This window comes from Punica granatum, chromosome 2 (assembly GCF_007655135.1).
Source record: "Punica granatum isolate Tunisia-2019 chromosome 2, ASM765513v2, whole genome shotgun sequence".
NCBI classification, from domain to species: Eukaryota; Viridiplantae; Streptophyta; class Magnoliopsida; order Myrtales; family Lythraceae; genus Punica; species Punica granatum.
Window position 1 is genome coordinate 25951090 of NC_045128.1, and position 17963 is coordinate 25969052.

The 17963-nt window shown below is 38.7% G+C and overlaps 2 protein-coding genes across 7 annotated transcripts; one reads left to right on the forward strand and one right to left on the reverse strand.

Moving 5' to 3' along the window:
- The first annotated feature begins 699 nt into the window (after nucleotides 1-699).
- On the forward strand, nucleotides 700-5307 carry LOC116197532 (probable alpha-amylase 2). 2 transcript variants are annotated; one of them, XM_031527701.1, is made up of 12 exons: nucleotides 700-1252; nucleotides 1532-1616; nucleotides 1727-1760; nucleotides 2055-2092; nucleotides 2197-2323; nucleotides 2431-2657; nucleotides 3075-3217; nucleotides 3307-3419; nucleotides 3565-3653; nucleotides 3984-4106; nucleotides 4532-4666; nucleotides 4821-5307. In XM_031527701.1, the coding sequence occupies exons 2-12, from the start codon at nucleotides 1599-1601 to the stop codon at nucleotides 5010-5012; spliced, it is 1239 nt and encodes a 412-aa protein (XP_031383561.1). In that variant the 5' UTR covers nucleotides 700-1252; nucleotides 1532-1598; the 3' UTR covers nucleotides 5013-5307. The 2 variants fall into 2 exon arrangements, with proteins under 2 accessions (XP_031383561.1, XP_031383560.1); XM_031527700.1 differs by having other exon boundaries at nucleotides 700-1138.
- A 9247-nt stretch (nucleotides 5308-14554) lies between these two features.
- Nucleotides 14555-17847, reverse strand: LOC116196488 (protein WHAT'S THIS FACTOR 9, mitochondrial). Of its 5 annotated transcripts, none has more exons than XM_031526231.1 (3): nucleotides 17565-17847; nucleotides 15789-17268; nucleotides 14555-15139 (listed from the first exon to the last, which is right to left on the reverse strand). In XM_031526231.1, exon 2 carries the CDS (start codon nucleotides 17178-17180, stop codon nucleotides 15909-15911), a length of 1272 nt encoding a protein of 423 aa, XP_031382091.1. In that variant the 5' UTR covers nucleotides 17181-17268; nucleotides 17565-17847; the 3' UTR covers nucleotides 14555-15139; nucleotides 15789-15908. The 5 variants fall into 5 exon arrangements, with proteins under 5 accessions (XP_031382091.1, XP_031382090.1, XP_031382087.1 ...); XM_031526230.1 differs by having other exon boundaries at nucleotides 15789-17320; XM_031526227.1 differs by having other exon boundaries at nucleotides 15789-17461.
- Between the last annotated feature and the right edge of the window lie 116 nt (nucleotides 17848-17963).

The following is a 17963-nucleotide window of genomic DNA, read 5'->3' on the forward strand; positions in this document are numbered from 1 at the left end:
ATTGACGACCTAGACTGAGCCTTTGACGACCTAGACTGAGGCGCAGTCATGGTCAGCATTGAGCCACCACTACTCCTTCTCCCCGTCTTTCTATCTCTCTTACGAGATAAGTGAAATAAATGATTTTGGGACAGTAGAGGCTCGACGCTGATTACCACTGTTCAATTTAGTGCCTGAGAGCCCTGATGCCACTGTTGACCTGGCAAGGGCGGTGGTTGCCGACACTCGTCCACCACCTCCCCCTTTTCGTCACAGCAATTCAATCGACGTGTTCTTTTATATTTCATTCTCGATTTTATTATTATTTTGATAAATTGAAGAGAGATTAATTTAACGACATCTCCATCATTCTAGTTTCATGTATCCGCCTCAGTCTTGACATATCAAGAACGTTTGATTGGGTTGTTTAATATTCATATAATTTTCAATCTCATCTTAACCTCCTTTATATGATCCCATCCTAACCGGACAACGGGCATCTGATCAACTCGTGATCTTTCCCCAGTTGTTGATCGTCCAGTCCTCATGAGAACAGCGGACTTTCCGAGTAATAATGTGACGCGTTAAGAATCTATCAATCGATGCTGTCTATTCAGGAGAGGACGGGACGGGCTACCGCGACCGTTGAAAATGTTCCGACCGCCCACGTAAAGAAGGTCCGTTCCGTTCCCCCTCCCATATAAAACGGCTCTCAACTCAAAACGCATCCTTTCACACTCAGCAAAGCAAGAATCACCAGCTGCTGCGAAAGTCCACCCCCACTCTCCTTCTCCTGCTCACGATTCCTCCTTTTCATGGTGGTGGAAGAACCCCAAGTAGAGAAGAAGCTGATTGGTTCCCCTCCCTCCTTCCTCTGTCGTCGTCATCGTTACTGTTACCTCAGCTGTCCGCCATTTGCTGAAATTCGATCCCCGCGGCCCCTTTTCGTTGGCCGATCGAACCCGTATCTCCTCTCTCTCTCTCTCTCTCGCCTTTCCAGAGTCCCATTCCCTGGAGCTCCGTCACCCCAATTCCCTCGAATATTCATCCCTTCTTTCTCCCCTCACTTTTCCTCTGCTATTTATGCCGCTGTGTTTCGGCCTGCCCTGTGTCGCGATCCCGCTCCGATTCAATTCGTCTCATGCTTTGTCTCAGCCGGGTAATTGTTTTCCCCTTTGTTTACTCCTTGCCAAATGCCCATTTAACGAGTTCACCTTCACGTGTCTATATGCTTTCGAGCTGGGCATCATCTACACGGATGATTGACGCCTTGGTACTATTTCCCGCAACCTGTATGGCTTCTTCAGACACTGCCGTGAAAGAACTGGCCAATTTCTTCAATGTTCAGCTCTTGGTTTTGACATTCTAGTGATAACTTCGGCTTTGCTTTTGCTGTCGTATATTCCGTGATTAATAAGATAATATTGACATTTGGTTGGGAAAAGTAGTAAATCCTACTGCAAGAATGGACATGAGATGTACATTTGTTTCGAGATAGATTTCTGAACTTACAGTGAAATAAGTGATGTTTGTGGATTAATTCCCATTGCAGGACATTATAAAGGAGGAACCTTTCCTTGATCAGCATTGCGTTTCGGAGAAGTCTCAGTTGAGGAGACATGAGTAACCAGAACAATGTATTCACTCTCTCGTTTCTTCTTCCTTGTTGCAGTCACTCAATTTTGTTGTAATGGATTAACATATTCGTTTTGATCCTGCTCTTATTTAGTATTGTTTTCTGGTACAGAACTATGATGAAAACAATCAACAGGTCGATATCGGTGGGTCTTCTATTCTTTCTAATGTTTATCGCCTTTCTACCGTGACTTTCTAATGCATAGGCTATGACTTAGTAGACCCGGAGCTTTGCTCATGTATCGTTCACCATGAAAAGGAAACTTTGGACTCACATAGTATTACTGCCCGGCTATTCAATTTATTTCCATGCCTTGAGATCAGAAACCTCTTCAGAGTTTCGTTCCAAACTTGCTTTTCAAGCTTTTTGGTGGCCTCTACTTGTCTACGAGTTTTGTCTGTGAGGAAATCTGAATGATCTGTTGCTATATATTTTTCAGGTGCTATACTACGCAAAGGAAGGGAAATTCTTCTTCAGGTAAAAATCTGGGAATGAGTAGCTGCTGTGTTCTTTAATGACTTAAAAACGACATAAGTTAAGTCTGAAAATTTGTAATGAGTAACTGAAATTTTCACCAACAGGGTTTCAACTGGGAATCTCACAAACACAATTGGTGGAGAAACTTGGAGCAGAAAGTTCCAGATTTAGCAAAATCTGGATTTACATCAGTGTGGTTGCCACCTGCGACTCACTCTTTTTCTCCTGAAGGTTCGAAGGACAGCTCTCATCATATTCTAGAATCAGATTTTAAGGTCGCTTGGTCCGACTTCAACTGACCTCTTTCTTCTCTTGATAATTTCCTGGATCAATTTCAGGCTATCTTCCGCAAAACCTGAATGACTTAAATTCTTCATATGGATCTGAGCATTTACTGAAACAACTACTTCAAAAGATGAAGCAGTACAAAGTTCGAGCGATGGCTGATATAGTCATCAACCACCGTGTCGGCACCTCTAAGGGACATAATGGAATGTATAATCGTTATGACGGAATTCCACTATCATGGGATGAACGTGCCGTCACATCTTGTACGGGTGGATTGGTAATTTCCAAACATAACTTTTACTTCATCGAGATAGATGCTCTGCACACTGAAACACCTTCATCTTTCAAAGGGAAGAGATTGTGGCTCTGATTAATTGAAAAGCAACTTATAAACAATTCTAGAAAACTGTCGACTTTTTCAGTTTCTTACTCTGGAAAATGCAAAAGATGTTTTTCCTTCTTATAGGAAAGATTATTATTAGTGTGGACACACTTCAGAAAATGTTTTGTTCCGCTTTGTCCATCCTGCTCTCGCAATGTCTCCTGTAACATTGAAGGAAAATTTGTATGCAATAATTTTTTCTTAATGCAACAGAACCTAAGCTAAAGTTTCTCCAAAGCAAATAGATTCTCAACATGAAGAAGCGATATGTTGAATAACATGCTAATCTGAGTTTTTTTTGTCTATTTTCAGGGCAGTAAAAGCACAGGAGACAACTTCAACGGGGTACCAAACATTGATCACAGTCAACATTTTGTTCGGAATGACCTCATAAAGTGGATGCAGTGGCTACGGAGTGTTGGTTTTCAAGATTTCCGCTTTGATTTTGCGAGGGGGTATATATCTCCCAATTTCCATTTTATGTGTTTCCTTCTTCTAATTCATTACTATCCCCAAACTCAATTCCCATGTTTTCCGAATTCAGATATTCACCGAAATATGTGAAAGAGTACATTGAAGGTGCCAAACCCTTATTTTCTGTTGGGGAGTATTGGGACTCTTGTAATTACCATGGTCATGAATTGGACTACAATCAAGGTATTGTACTCTAAAATGTTACATCTTGCATGTTTCAACAACTGTATTTTGTATTATTCACATTCATGCGCATCTCAGTGTCTTTTTGGATTAGATGAAAATGGCTGTGTTTAAGCGTTGGAAGTGTTTATCGATTGAGTTGCAGACAGCCACAGGCAGCGGATCATCAACTGGATTGATGGAACAGGACAGCTTTCAGCTACATTTGATTTCACAACTAAAGGAATTCTTCAGGTAGACTGTTCACCAGAAATTCTCTGTTTGCGATTTATTCTTTTCTAATAGTTATCCGTATTATTGATGGATCACACAATGAGGATTCAAGATATTATATTATTTTCTCGGATCATAATTTCCTGTTAATCAGAGATCATTATTTCTTGGCTCACTTTCTGAAGGTATTTTGGGTCATGAGTGTAGATATATTGCTGAATATATATAATGTCAGTTGTTTGAATAGCAAGCAGGAATTCTCAACCAAAAAAAAAAAAAACGGAATTTAAGTTTCTTCCTTAATCTTCTGTTTCAAGTAATCAGGTTATGCATTCTCCATGTGCCATGCAGGAAGCTGTTAAAGGACAGTTCTGGCGTCTGCGTGATGCACAGGGGAAGCCGCCTGGTGTTATGGGATGGTGGCCTTCAAGGGCTGTGACTTTCCTCGATAATCACGACACAGGTTCCACTCAGGTACCGACTCCCAAATCCTTCCGTCATGATTATTCATCTGATAAGAACAGACAGACTTTTCCTTAATCGAGACTGGTCAAAAAATTTCTCGCGGATATTTCTATTATGTATTTATTAGCAGGGCAGGTGGACAGCATGTTCATTCACTAGTGGATACTTGATGATTGCTCTCTCTTGTAGTCCTAGCGAAATTAAATAAATGAATCATCAGGTTCGAGTTTAGGATTAGGAAATGGCCCAAACGATGTGACATACCTGATAATTGGAACTATGGGAAGCAAGCTTTAGTTGAGTTGGACTCACAAACACTATCACCCATGAAAAATATGAAGGCTGTCTAAGTTAAAGATTGCATCGGTAGACTTTTGTTTCGGGACGTGGAATCATCTACTAAAGGCGTAATGCGATCTTCTTGGTCTTTGCAGGCTCATTGGCCTTTCCCACGGAATAATGTTATGGAGGGTTATGCTTACATACTGACTCACCCGGGGATTCCAGCTGTCTTTTATGACCATTTCTATGACTGGGGCAACTCTACGCATGACAAAATCGTGAAACTGGTATATGCTATATCACTTCTTATTCCTTATCTACCGACCATAGTTATTCTCTATAGACAAACAGATTGGCTGGCATTTGCTTAGATTGTGATTGGTGTTTCTGAGAACTATGATTTTCGAGGATCGTACCTCATCCTTTACGTTTTTGTTTCAGATTGACATTCGAAAGAGTCAAGACATCCACAGCCGATCATCAATCCAGATCCTGGAGGCACAGCCGAACCTGTATTCGGCAATGATTGGGGAGAAACTGTGCATGAAGATCGGGGACGGTTCATGGTGCCCTTCGGGCAGAGAATGGACGCTTGCCACATCCGGCCACCAATACGCTGTCTGGCAAAAGTAATACAAAATAGCTGAGTCATAGCTGTTTAGCTATTACAAATATTATATGAATGCATGACAAGGGAGCAGATGCTGAATCGGCGAAACAGATCTGTTGTACTTTGTGTCGCGATTCTATATCCTCCCGAAGATGAATTGTAGTAGTCTACTTAGCATATTTATATACGAATATGTATGCATACGAATACAGCCTATATCTATGTAGAGATGGAGGAGAATGCGAATAAATTAGCTCCCTAATATGAATTTTGATGGAGCCACGGTATGTCTGTGGAAATAAAGAATAATTTTCAGCAGTTCGTGCTTTTATTTATTTATTAATTATGTGAATTTCTCTTACCTTGGTCTGCCAGTAGGAGTGCAAGCAATTTTTTTTTTATTATTATTCAATGGGCTCCAAATAATAAATATTGTATACGTTGGTTGGAGCATTACGACGTTTTGGGAAGGCATCATAGCGAAAATCAAATTCACTCTTCTTGGTCGCTTCCTAGAAATGATTCCTCTCCTGATCAGAAAAATCCATTCAAAGTGAAGAACACAATACGAGCGATCAACAGTCAATTCAAACATCACGTTTTTGGACTTAATATAATTAGTTAGAATCACATTCTCGATTTGATTTTCGGCATACGTCTTCATACGGATTTGACCAGAAATTCTTCTAATCGTAACTGGACTTCTGTTACCAGTCTATGACATGGTTAACCTGATCATCTGTTTGGATCACTGTAGAGGCCCGAAATGTAACTGGCAAAGGATGCCAGTTGTTGGGAATTCGAATCTGCCCGAGGACTCAAAAACTTCATCAGAAGGTAGCTAATTAATGACTTGATGTTTTATCAATATATCCGTAATAGAGATATTCGATTGGTCCAAAATCAAATGAGAAGCTGTCTTCGACTATCGTTCTTACATAAAAGGACACATCTAGCTATAAATATTGAATGACGACATGAAAACGCAAACCTCTCTGCCCTAAAACGATGATACCATGGGACGGACCGGACGGACATGTGAAAACTTCAAGGGTTGGAGACGGGTTTTTCAAACATTACTTAGCGCCAACGACAAACCCCTTATGCACATTCAAAAAAATCAACCCATTTCACCAAAGTATTGAAGCCCTTCAGGTGTGTTTGGTTTTAGAATTAAAGTAGAGTTGAATTTTAATTTTAATTGGATTATAATGATTGTATTGTTGAATTATCAGAAAAAATATGAAAAAGTAATAAATAGTTAAGAGAAAGTGATGATTGTGTAATGATTATATTGTTGAATTGTTGAAAAAGTAATGAATAATTGAAAGAATTTAGTATTAAAAATTGAATTGAGTATAATGAAGTTGCATGTTGATTTATATATGGGGCCCACCTTTTTGAATTGGAAGATTGATTTTTATTTTGTAGTGAGTAGAGTAAAGGTCAGAGTTTAAATCTTAAAATCAGATTGCAAAATCATAAGTGATTTTCAGCCTGCATGACTCGTACTTATTGACTAATTCAAAACAAGTCCTCAGTCAACACGGAACCCCCACTTAATGAAGCCCACCATGCTACGTCAACCAACGCCCCCAACACACTCACACATCACTCCCCTCTTCGCCATAAATACTCCCATCACCCCCCAACAAGTTTCCCATCGCACCAACATTGCAACCACAACTTCAGCAAAGCCTCATTTTGTAATCCCTAAGCGCAAGAAAAATGGCTTGTTTTCGAAGGATCAATGTTCTCCTGATCGTTCTGGTGATCTTTGTGGTAGTTCTGAGCAGCGGCGGGGTTGAGGCTGCGCGTGCACTGCCGGAAGAGTTTGCCCGAGCAAACCACCTGTCCTCGGCATATGAGAGGGCCAAATACACCATGTCTTTCTGGTTCGAGCGATTGGCTTCCGGGCCTAGTCCCCGTGGACCCGGTCATTGAGTTATTTGATAAGTTCATTGGTTACAATATTGTAATGGAATTTAGCTATAGCTAAATAATCAATTAGAAAGGGGTATACTTTTCTTTTCTTTTTTGTAATGATAGGCCAAAAGACGGGGTGTAACCTATGTAAATGCAAAATAAAATTCTTTAATTCCATAATATGGATTCTTCTTAAAGTTGCCAAAATCATACAATTCCATACTATTGGCTTTGATGTGTTTGGTGCCTGCCGTCCTTTCTATCACAATTACAAACACCATATTAACATGGTCAATGACATGTCAGGAAATCAAATTTTCCGTGTCAAAAGATTAAATAAGTATTTTAGTTAGTGTAACTTTCAAATTCAGAGAAAAAAAAGTTAAGAAGAATTCGGCATGGCCATGTTACACTCAACCCAAATTCAAATTCTACCCCTGAAATTTCTTTCATATCCTCTACTTGTCCTATCTTTTGCGCCTTATTAGGATTCAGGGCCCTATTTTGGATCCATAGTGTATTTTCTCCCCCCTTTTTATTTTTAACAAATGAGATTCATGAATTTATTATTACGAAAATAAAAATCTAAATAAAGGATATAAGTAGTCCATCGACAAAAGTCAAACCCGAATACTTTTGATGTATGCACATCACAAGTTTTAAAACAGATTTGATCGGTCGTTGTTGAACATTTTTCAGAGAAATATATTGCAGTACTTAAAGCTTGAATGCGAAAATTTATAAAAACATAAAGAGCATTGTGAGAGAGAGTATGATCATACTCTCGTATCTTTCTTTAATTTTTTGTTAATTTAATAATTTATTTTAGTACAATTGTTTACTTATCTATTATATTATAGAGTAGATTAAAAAGAAAATTTTCATCCATATACATATTTGTTTTATTAAATAATTTAAAATTTAAAAATAAATAGATTGTTTATAACCTTAAGAAAAAGAAGAATCGATTCCACTATCCTTTTCTTTTTTTTTTGGTGATCAAGCCCCCTCGTTATCTTTCTCATTAAAATATAAAATTGCAAAAACCGAAAAATACATTTATTTATTTTTTTTTACCTATACCCTCTTTATATTTTCTCAGTTTTATGTTTCAAATTTCGTCACATATTCATTATTAATATAAAGAGAAACTGAGGAAGGGCTCATAGTATAATGGCACAATATGTCGTTCGGTATCAAGAGATTTTAGGTTCAATCATCAACAGTGAAATTTATATGCCTCTTTATTTCGCTTTATTTTTTTCTTTATACTAGATCATTACAGAGGTATTAGGGCTTTACCCAGCCCGACTAATCCCCTCCATCCCGCACTCTACGAGCTCATGAGACGGATAAATTGGCGGGAAGCTGTGCGGAGACCTCAAAAGAATTTGAATTTGAGGAGACAGTGTGGTAAACTACTCACACAATTCCTATCCCAAACCCCTTGGGGTTGATGTGTTCATTTACTTAACGGGTGTACATTCACGTCCAAACTCTCCCATCCATACTTTATCTTTTTAATAAATTAAGAATCGGAGAGGTTGAACATTGGAGGAAAGAGAGGGGAGAATAATATCAATTTTCCTAGAGCGGAGAGGTTGTCACTCCCTTCCCGCTCTGTATCTGATCGCTCTTGCTCTGTTTTCCTAAGAGCATGGCCGCTGATTTATTGGAGGAGAACGAGTTCCAAAATCATTATATATGCAAGAATCTCATATTGTTTCAAGTTTTATAGCTACAGGGCCGGAGGAGCTCTGCCAGTCAACCAGATGGTGGCTGGCGCTCCGAATGTGTTGATCGATGATGAAAAGATGCCAGTGCAGGGTATGGCCGTGGCTTGGGTCAAGGGTCATATTTCCATGGCCAACCATTTTGGAAGCTCGACATCTCGAAACGCCCTGCCCATTTCTTCTATTGTAGTTTACTTGTGCGTTTTTGAGATGGACTGTGACTATGCTCAATCGTCTGTTAAGGTTTTTCGTAGTGAAGGTCCAGGCTATGTTAGATGCAACCAAGTCCCTCGAGCGATCCTTCTGTGCAGGACCTGAGCGTGAGAGACGTAGTCCATATATTGTCCATTTCTCCGGGTGCTTCTTTGCTGCTAGCTACTTCGTTTACCCATAACGTCCTCTTCTAGGACGTCTCGAGACTCATTGACGTATAGGTAAATATTTTCGATTGCACCGAAAAATTGATTTCTCTGTTGCTGATTCTGATAACCATGTAGATCATGGAACCGCGAATGTCACCCTTCGAATTGGAAGAGTCGAGTCACCTTCTGGAGTGTCTCTGACTGGATGACACCTCCTTCCTTCTCCTGTCGAGCAGGATAACATGCACTGCGGAGCAATCCGTGACCCTGCCGGATTAAGAAAACTCATTGCCATGGGGCGGGGGAAGAGGATTAGCATCTTGACTTCGGATAACTTCACACAGACACTCACCATTAAAATTGAAAAAAAATATTGTATTGCTGTTGTATTCCTCATTTTTAAGCACTTCAAGAAATTTGTGTTATTCTTATATTTAAGCACTCATAACAAAGTTGCATCATTTGTGATTTTTAAGCAATTTAGTAAATTTGTGTCGTTTCTCATTCTTAAGTACTTTAGAAAATTAATAGTTTCTTCATTAATGAGAGCAAGATACACTACTTCATCACGAGTGTCCAACTCAGCAAATGCATGTGCAAGCTGTGTTTTTTAGTACTTCATTAAGCATTTGCTACCTTTGAGCAATCTAATGGGGAAGAGGAATACTTTTTGCAACTGTTAAAAATCATAATTGATCATATTGATAGGATCGACACAAATAGTAATGACGTGCGAGAGAGAGTAAGGAGAGTGTGCAGAGGACTGTTAGCCAATGGGGCGCATTTTTTATATTCTAATAGAAGGGAAAGTGATATACGTCTTACATCTTACTGTGGTAATAAAATAATCTGTCCAACTTCCACTCTATATTTTTTATTCAATGTATTTTTCTTTTTTGAGCTACGCATCGTATGAATTGTTGGACTCCTAACCTTGCAAATCTTCATTGTATTCTTCAATTAAGTATTTTTGCAAAGCGACTAACCATTTGAAGCATAACCGTTTGACAAACGATAACTAACAATAAGCGTTTGACTCCAAACATACCTAATTTGTAATATTCATAATTCCTAATACCTTTATGAAATAATTTCTAATTCAATATCACTACTACTCATATAATAACTAATTGCTTGACTCCAAAGGTCCTTATAAATTGATGTTGCTAGATACCGTTTGAGCTAATCGAGAATTATCGTTTGACTCCAAAGACTTCTAATTGTTTAACGATGTTTGAGCTCCAAAGATACCTAATGCGAACATTATCAAACAGTTAGGTATACCTAATGTGTGAGCTCAAATATGTGTAAGAGTAGAATTGATAATGCAATTATAAGAAGTGAAAATTAGATCTTCCATCATTCTTATTTTTTCATCATTCTCAACTTTTCCATCATCCTTAGCTTTTCTTATATGTTCATTCAGCAAAATTCGAGCTAAAAATGTACCATCATCAGCAAAATTTGAGCTAAAAGTACTCTCATCATCATATATATTGCCTGACCAATTCAATGAAAAAGTACATAATCAACAGAAGGAATCAGTCGGTAGATTGTTTGCCGGTACCCAATAGATACAAAACATAGACACTGATTGAAATGAACACTAGCAAGCACAAGAGTAAGATGACTCAAACGAACTAGAACAAGTTGTTACCGAATGAGTGCGCGATGAATAAGAGGTGGGAACATTCGCACAAGGCCAAACCCTAGGTCAGAAAGGTTGTCAGCGCCTTCCCATCGACTCTCAACTCGGCACCGACCCTTTGTAGCTACAACTCTTCTTAGAATCTTTGGTCTAGTAATTGACAGCAAAAAATACACATTTTTTCCTCAAAATCTAAAGACAAAGATATTTAACTCGTTACCCTCGCCACAACAGTGAATTTGCATTTAGCATTAACTATATATATTTCAACTTATCCAAAAGAAAAAAGGGTTAAGATAGGCTAGATGTCTAATATTTTAGTTAGATCTATCATGTATTCTTATATCAACAAAAGAAAAATCACATAATTTTCTCTCATAATACCGTTGTATTTCTTTCAAATTCAATCATTCGGTTCCATTCCCTTCTTTTGTACCAAAGGTGACCTACTAGGCCCTTCCGGCATTTACACCTCAGCCTAAAGCCTAGTCACCTATTAGCTATCACCGCCATCCGAGGTTTGGGATGCTTGTTTGATCCCTCTAATTAAGGACCACTTAATCCTAGCACATCCAAACCGTCATATGATCTGTTTTTCAAGAGACTCATAGCCTAAGAAGGATAATACATATGATGGTCGTGGGAGGCCAGGACCAGTCCACCAGAGATAGGGTAGAATTCACCACAAGCAAGGAACTGCCGGATCCAAGCATCCTGGATGCTAACACATAGAATAGTTTATTTTATTTATTTATTTATTTGTTTATTTATTTGTTCAAAAAAGGTAGTACACATCGAATAAATTAAATTAAATTAAAAAGAAAGGTCTCTCAAAAGAGGAGAATTTAGTAGGACAGAAAGGAAGCACATGTTTGACTTTTGATCTGGTGACTAATATTTCTATACTTTAGATCACTTTGAATTGGCATTTGCGAAAAATAGTTATTTAGTTCACATTTGCACCCCAAGTTTCCTAGCATGACATAGTAATAGTACACACATATATAAAAATATACTTTTCTCATTACAAGAAAGCATATAGACTTTTAGTAAGATATAGGAGAACGTGACGTAAAGGAACACTTTGATAGAAATTGAACGACGGTCCTCTTTCTTTCAATCTGAAAGCAAGTATCACTCGATTAAATCCCATTAAGCAAATCGTAACCAATTGAAAGAACTAAAAATGTTGCATAAATGATAGAATATACGAAGTATATTATCACATGAGCTGGTGGACTCTTGTGGATCCAGTCCCATGCAATTGTGTCAATTATATCGGCTCCCCAATACGCCAGTTGACACTATAGTAAGTGCATATTCTGATAAATTTTATGAGGACATAAACACTTTGGTGAGACTGAACCATATCCGTTAATCCGGAATTGAAATATAGGACTAGCTTAGTGCCAAACTTTTAGAAAGCTTTTATGTTACAAATATTAAAATGGTACCTCTTTTTCAACTAAATATTTAGTCGAAGTTCAATTATATACTTTGCTATTTAATTAGACTCAATTTAAATAGCTGTGTAAGTTATTAAAAATATCCAGATCAGAGATCATAACTGATTTACTGAAAATGAGGATAATTCACTGAACATATATTAAATCAAATTTACTCTTAAGTAACTTACTTAAAAGCAATTTACTCAAAATCAGGGTATTTATCGGACATCGAAGTTTAATTAGAGTTTCGCGATAAATCTAGTTGATATTAAGCACTGCGCAATTATATTTTTGAGATAATTATACGCTAAATTTCTCCCGTCTCAATTAATAAATTATTAAGCAATAAAGCATCTCAAGACATCAATTAATAAATTTTTTTTAAGAAAATGGGATAATTTTTTTCATTACAAAAAATACTTAAGGACTCAGTAAACTAAAAGAAAATGAATAATAAAAGAACACGGATAGTTTTCGATATACACTCTAGTTTGTGGAAGTCCGACGGCCCCCAATTAATTCAATTCGAGTTGGATTGGTCCACTAAAAAGTAAAGTTTCCCAACATAATTTTTTTTTCAACCAACAACACTTGAACTCAAAACCTTATTAAAAGAGAATAAGTATCAGCCCTTTTAAATTAACCCACGTTAGTAGCAACGTGAATAGTTTGATTAGCGAAAATTATTTCGTTCCTTCCTTGGAAACAGGGCAATTAGGTGTTTCAAAACAAGTGAATTTGCTCGAAAATTCCTAGGATTCAACCCTAAGACGCACATCAGACTTGACAAATTCATACCAAAGAACGACGCATGTCCGTTCCCCAAGGACTGAAATATTCAAAAATCCCAACCAAGATCTCCAATCCTTGGTCAACACGCAAATATATCCCCCCACCCATTATCTTCAAACACTTTGAATTAAACAATAGAAAAATAATAATATTAATATATCAAAAAAGAAAAGTCCAAGTAAGACCCAAACAGTCACAGCATCCCAATCCACCCACTCACTATAAATAGCCAACGCCTCCCCACCCCTCTCTTCATAGACCACCCAAATTCAGAGTTTTCATATCACAACACAAACTCTCTGCAAAACCAAAGAAAACAATACGCGTCAAGCCGATATAAAGGAGATTCGGAAACCTTTTTTGGGCACGATGATGAGCAAAAGGAGGTCAGTGAGCTTCATGGTGATTGTTTTGATGATATGTCTGGTCGTGAATTTCAGCTCTTCTATGGTTGAAGCCTCGAGGGTTTTGCCGGAAGACTTTGCGAGGTCGAACCACCTTGCATCTGTCGTCTATGAGAAGGCGAGGTTCGCTATGGGGTCTTGGCTTCAGCAGCTGGCTTCAGGGCCGAGCCCTAAGGGCCCCGGTCACTGATCCAAACGGGAACATAATTAATTACAAAACCAAGGCTCATGCCATGCATAAACATATATATATGGGAGAATCTTTAGTTGGTTAAGACTCCATATATACGTATATGAATCATCATCCTTGCCATGGGGTGACCTCATGTGTTCAACACAATCAAGTTCATTCTTTGATTTTTATTCTTCTTTCTTTTTTTTTTCTTTTTTTTAAGGAATTTAGGGAGGGGTATATATAATAATAGGAGGGGATCAATCCAATTTTAATGTACGGCTACATGAAAGCAAAGTTTAATGAATGGTTAGAAGTTCTTTGATTCTTTTAAGACTGTACCCAAAGAGGGATTAATGGAAGTAGCCCCTTGAAGTTATTCCCCATTACAGATAATTTTTTGTTACAAAAGAGTAAAAATCATAATATAATTAACAATGAGGCATAAATTATCCCGTAACGAGTATCGAATCCGACACTCTCTTGATTAGTAGGCGAAATCGTACGCTGCTGTGTTACGCACTCTTTTAATTCCATTAAAAATTATTTTCGTCGATTATTTTCAATGATTCAGATGTTTTTACTGTCAAATATTGATTTCATACTACGACGTCGGAAAGGAAGGAGAGTGTCTTCTTTTGTCGGCGCCGAGGAAACAAAACAAACTCATGACTCGTGAATTGCTGTCTTTGTTCGCGCAAAGGACAACAGCGACGTGCCTTTAATAGTAGACCTTCTGTGCTGTTCAATCGCCACTTTAATGGACTTGATCTTTCTTGACACGTAATTATGGAAAATTTTCGAAACGACATGTTTTCAAAAAATTGAAATATAATTTAAAAAATGTTATTTTAGCCTGACTTTGAATCTTGACTCGAGAATGTGTTGGCTTATTTTAACCGAGTTGTTTTCTAAAGATCGGCGGATTAGTAAATTAAGCGGTCCACATTTGAAGGCCGATTTGTTCATATCTGATTAAAGAAGATATATAAGTTACAGAGATTACTTGTGCCAAATTGTAGGAGCAGGGAAAATGACAGCATTACTTGAAAGTAACAATACTGCAGAAACTCTTAAGGGTTAGCGCAAGTAATTAGGACATGCGTATACTTTGTGAATAATTCACGAGATCATAGGTTCGAATCTTCCCTCGCACATGTAGTTCTTGGTAAGGCCACTCACACATATGCTTGCATATGGACTTACCTAGGTCCATGGGCTTGTGGGGGTGTTCATGGAATAGGGGAGAATAAACTCCTATACTGCAGAAAGTACTTGAGATCCAAGTGAATTGCCTAAGATTGGCTTAGAGCGCCATTCCAATTGTACCATAACTGTATGGGAATAATCTGATGATTAGCTCTAGAATTGATCAAGTTGAATCCTTCTTGTTTAAATTCAACCCGACCTGGAATCCGGAGCTCAAGCAGAGTTGACATATAGTATAACCACGATGCTACAGTATGTGGATTATTGGGGTGAATACCTTTAAGATGGAACTGAATATTTAATCCAAAGCCATCTTTCGAAATTGCATTATTGCATTACCCAAAACAAGGGCAGCTGCTTCGAGAAGTTTCTTTGTCGAGAAGTTGAACTGTTACTCTGTTCTCGAGTTTCCAAGAACCATGGTAGCATTCGCTTCTGGCACCTAACATATAACCCCTGTGCAAGTATCACCAAGAATGGCACCAGATTACTACATGAAGGTAAGAGGATACACAGTTCTCGAGCTTCGAAGATTCAGTCCTCAAACTAATAATGCAAAGTGCTTTTGGAATGAACAAGAACATCCTGATAGCAGAGAAAAACATAACAGAGAGATATAACCTGAGCTGCTCCATGCAGGTAATGTTTGAGATTAAGTAATTGTTCATCACATTTTTCAGCAAAGCCTAGATGTCGTCGTCATTTAAAAATGTTGTCAATGACAATCAATTCTTGTTTGAGAAGATACAAGTCATTTCCTTTAAAGTACATGTTAATGGAAGATTTCTATTTTGTAATGAGTTTTGCAACTAAAGAAGCTTTCTTTTATATTTTGGTAAAACTCAAAATGTATAGCTAGACTTTTTGGATATATATACTAAAGCACAAGCTACATTTTCATTTTCTGCAAAACCTAAAAACGTACTATCCCACACCCAAGTAGTGGAGAACATATTAAGTTAAAAGTTCATCTAGTCAACTATCAACTTCAAATTTGTAGTATGTACAACTTGTGAATATTTAAATGCATACCGTCAAAAGACATGCACATGAATAGCTCAAGACTCAGTTATTTTAAGAGTACAAAGTATTGTTGAAAACTAACCTCTGACTTAACAGTCAACAGCTTGACTTGGGGGCTCTGATGGTTTAGCACAGGAGAACCATGTTTTCTTTTGTCAGCGAAGGCCGTCACCTTTATGCCTCCTTCTATCATCTTTGGACATTAACAAGGCTCCGGACAAGTTTCCTCAGAATCATAATCAGACAGCAAATCTTCAGAACCCGACTCATCTCCAGAAACAGTCCGACTTGTACCAATTTCCTCCAGCACATCTGTTCCTGAACGTTTTTCTTTCTTATAAAGCCCTTTGCTTCTGTCAAGAAATCCTTCCCTCATCATGCTTGCCAATTTATCCCTGAACTCTACGAGGGGGTGTTTATGCACGAGATTATGCCGGTCATAGGCCTCCCTAAGTATTACCGTTTGTGTGTCAGACTTCTTAGAGATGTAAAATATTCCAGGGTGCCGTTCCAAAACCTTTGTAAACTTTTGAGGCAAAGATAAAGGTCTTCGGAGGTTGCTCACATTCTTTCTCTCGGTCTTCTTTCCAACTGTGAGGTGGAGAAGTTCATGAAAGACACCAACGATCCTCTTCTCTGACTCATCAGTACGAGGATCCAAGTGGGACCCGTCAGAGTATGGAGAAGTATAAGGAAGCCGCTGCCATTCTTCGAGCCACTCCATGCATTTCCTCTTCAGCCCAAAACCTCTTGGGAATCCAATCGGGAAGGAAATGATACCATTTTTCAATTCTTTGTCACTGTTCTTTCCCTGTAAAACTGCATTCTTCTGCAATTCGGACATAGCTAAGTTTTCATCCCACAGCAAAAGTTTCACACCAACACGATCATCAGGGAGGCGAATCAAGGAGAATATATCCAGGTTCTTTCTTATCACAGATTCCTCATAGTTATAGGGCAGACCAAGATCCCACTTCAACTGGTCTATAGTTTGTAAGGGAAGGGTTAGATCCCTTGTGAGCATAAGCAATCTCCTGAGCCTGTTGAGGAAATCCATATGGCAGTTCTCAAGAATACCAAGCCCTTCCTCATGGAGTCTAAGGGCTTTTGGAGTTAACTCAAACCACGGGACACGTGTGCCTCCACTGTCGAGGGCATAGAACTCGCGGAAAATGTTAGGGTATCTCCGGATCAATGTGGAGAGCTTCAGATCTTGGGGAAGGCCAAGTTGTCCCCTACAACGGGAGAGGCAGTATATGGGGAGGCAGGATTTCTGAGCGCAGGATATTATCGAAATGAGAGAGCTCACAGCTTTAAGGTCCTTTTCACGAGAAACAACTGTATCAAGGATCGGATCTTTCACCCACTTCAGTTTCACATTCACCAGACTGCGACTTTGATGATAGTTGAATCCTTGGCAGCACCGAATTAAGAGAGTGAACCCTGCAGTTCGACCCAAGAAGCTAGGAGACATACTGGGATTTTCATCCACTTGAGCTACCTACTGTTGGAGCCCGGCACATCATAACTTCCAACAACAAATTTATGGAATTATCAGCGTACTGTCCAACAATTTGGAGTTCATCAGAGACAGGGCAGTGCGAAAACATCCATCTCCAGACACATAAAATTTTGCAGAAACTCTGTGAGCAGCCAATTAACAATCCCGTAGCATGTGCAGAAATTAAAACTTTGGTTTCAGCATTTCATCAAGCACCTTAGTGCAAGTTGGATTTCTCCCATCTCCATAGACACCTACTTGTACATGCTTATAAGAGATCATGATACTGATCAAAATGAATACGAAAGTGCTCGATGGATGTAAGTAAAGAGTAAGACAAGCGAAGCATAAACTCACATAATCGAATAGGATATTTTGGAGAGAAAATTCGGGCATAATGTTCCCGAGCTTATCAGATGCCGCAGCGTCAAACACAGTGACGATCTCGCCGGTGACGAGATGGAAATAGAGCCACAGACGGCTACTGTTAAGCAGCTCGAAGGAGGCGGCCAACTCGATGAAAGGGGGGAACCGCTGCTGCCAAGCAGCTGTACGGAGGGGGACGGCCGTCGCCGGTGACCGATTGCCACAGAGTCCGAATGGTGGCCGCCAGTGACAGGGTAATAGCAGAGAATGGACCGGACCGCATCTATTTTGGTTTCTTGATTTTCGTCTCGAAATTTTTCTTTGGGCTTATATCACGTCCTCAATCTTCTCTTATGATATCAATTTCAGTCCTTCCGTTAATCATAAATC

Excerpts from the sequence above, each read along its gene's own strand:
- LOC116197532 (XM_031527701.1), top strand. Across the intron at positions 3,654-3,983 it reads CAACTAAAGGAATTCTTCAG|GAAGCTGTTAAAGGACAGTT; the intron begins GTAGACTGTTCA and ends TGTGCCATGCAG. Across the intron at positions 4,107-4,531 it reads ACGACACAGGTTCCACTCAG|GCTCATTGGCCTTTCCCACG; the intron begins GTACCGACTCCC and ends TGGTCTTTGCAG.
- LOC116196488 (XM_031526231.1), bottom strand. The coding sequence starts at position 17,180 with ATGTCTCCTAGCTTCTTGGGTCGAACTGCAGGGTTCACTCTCTTAATT.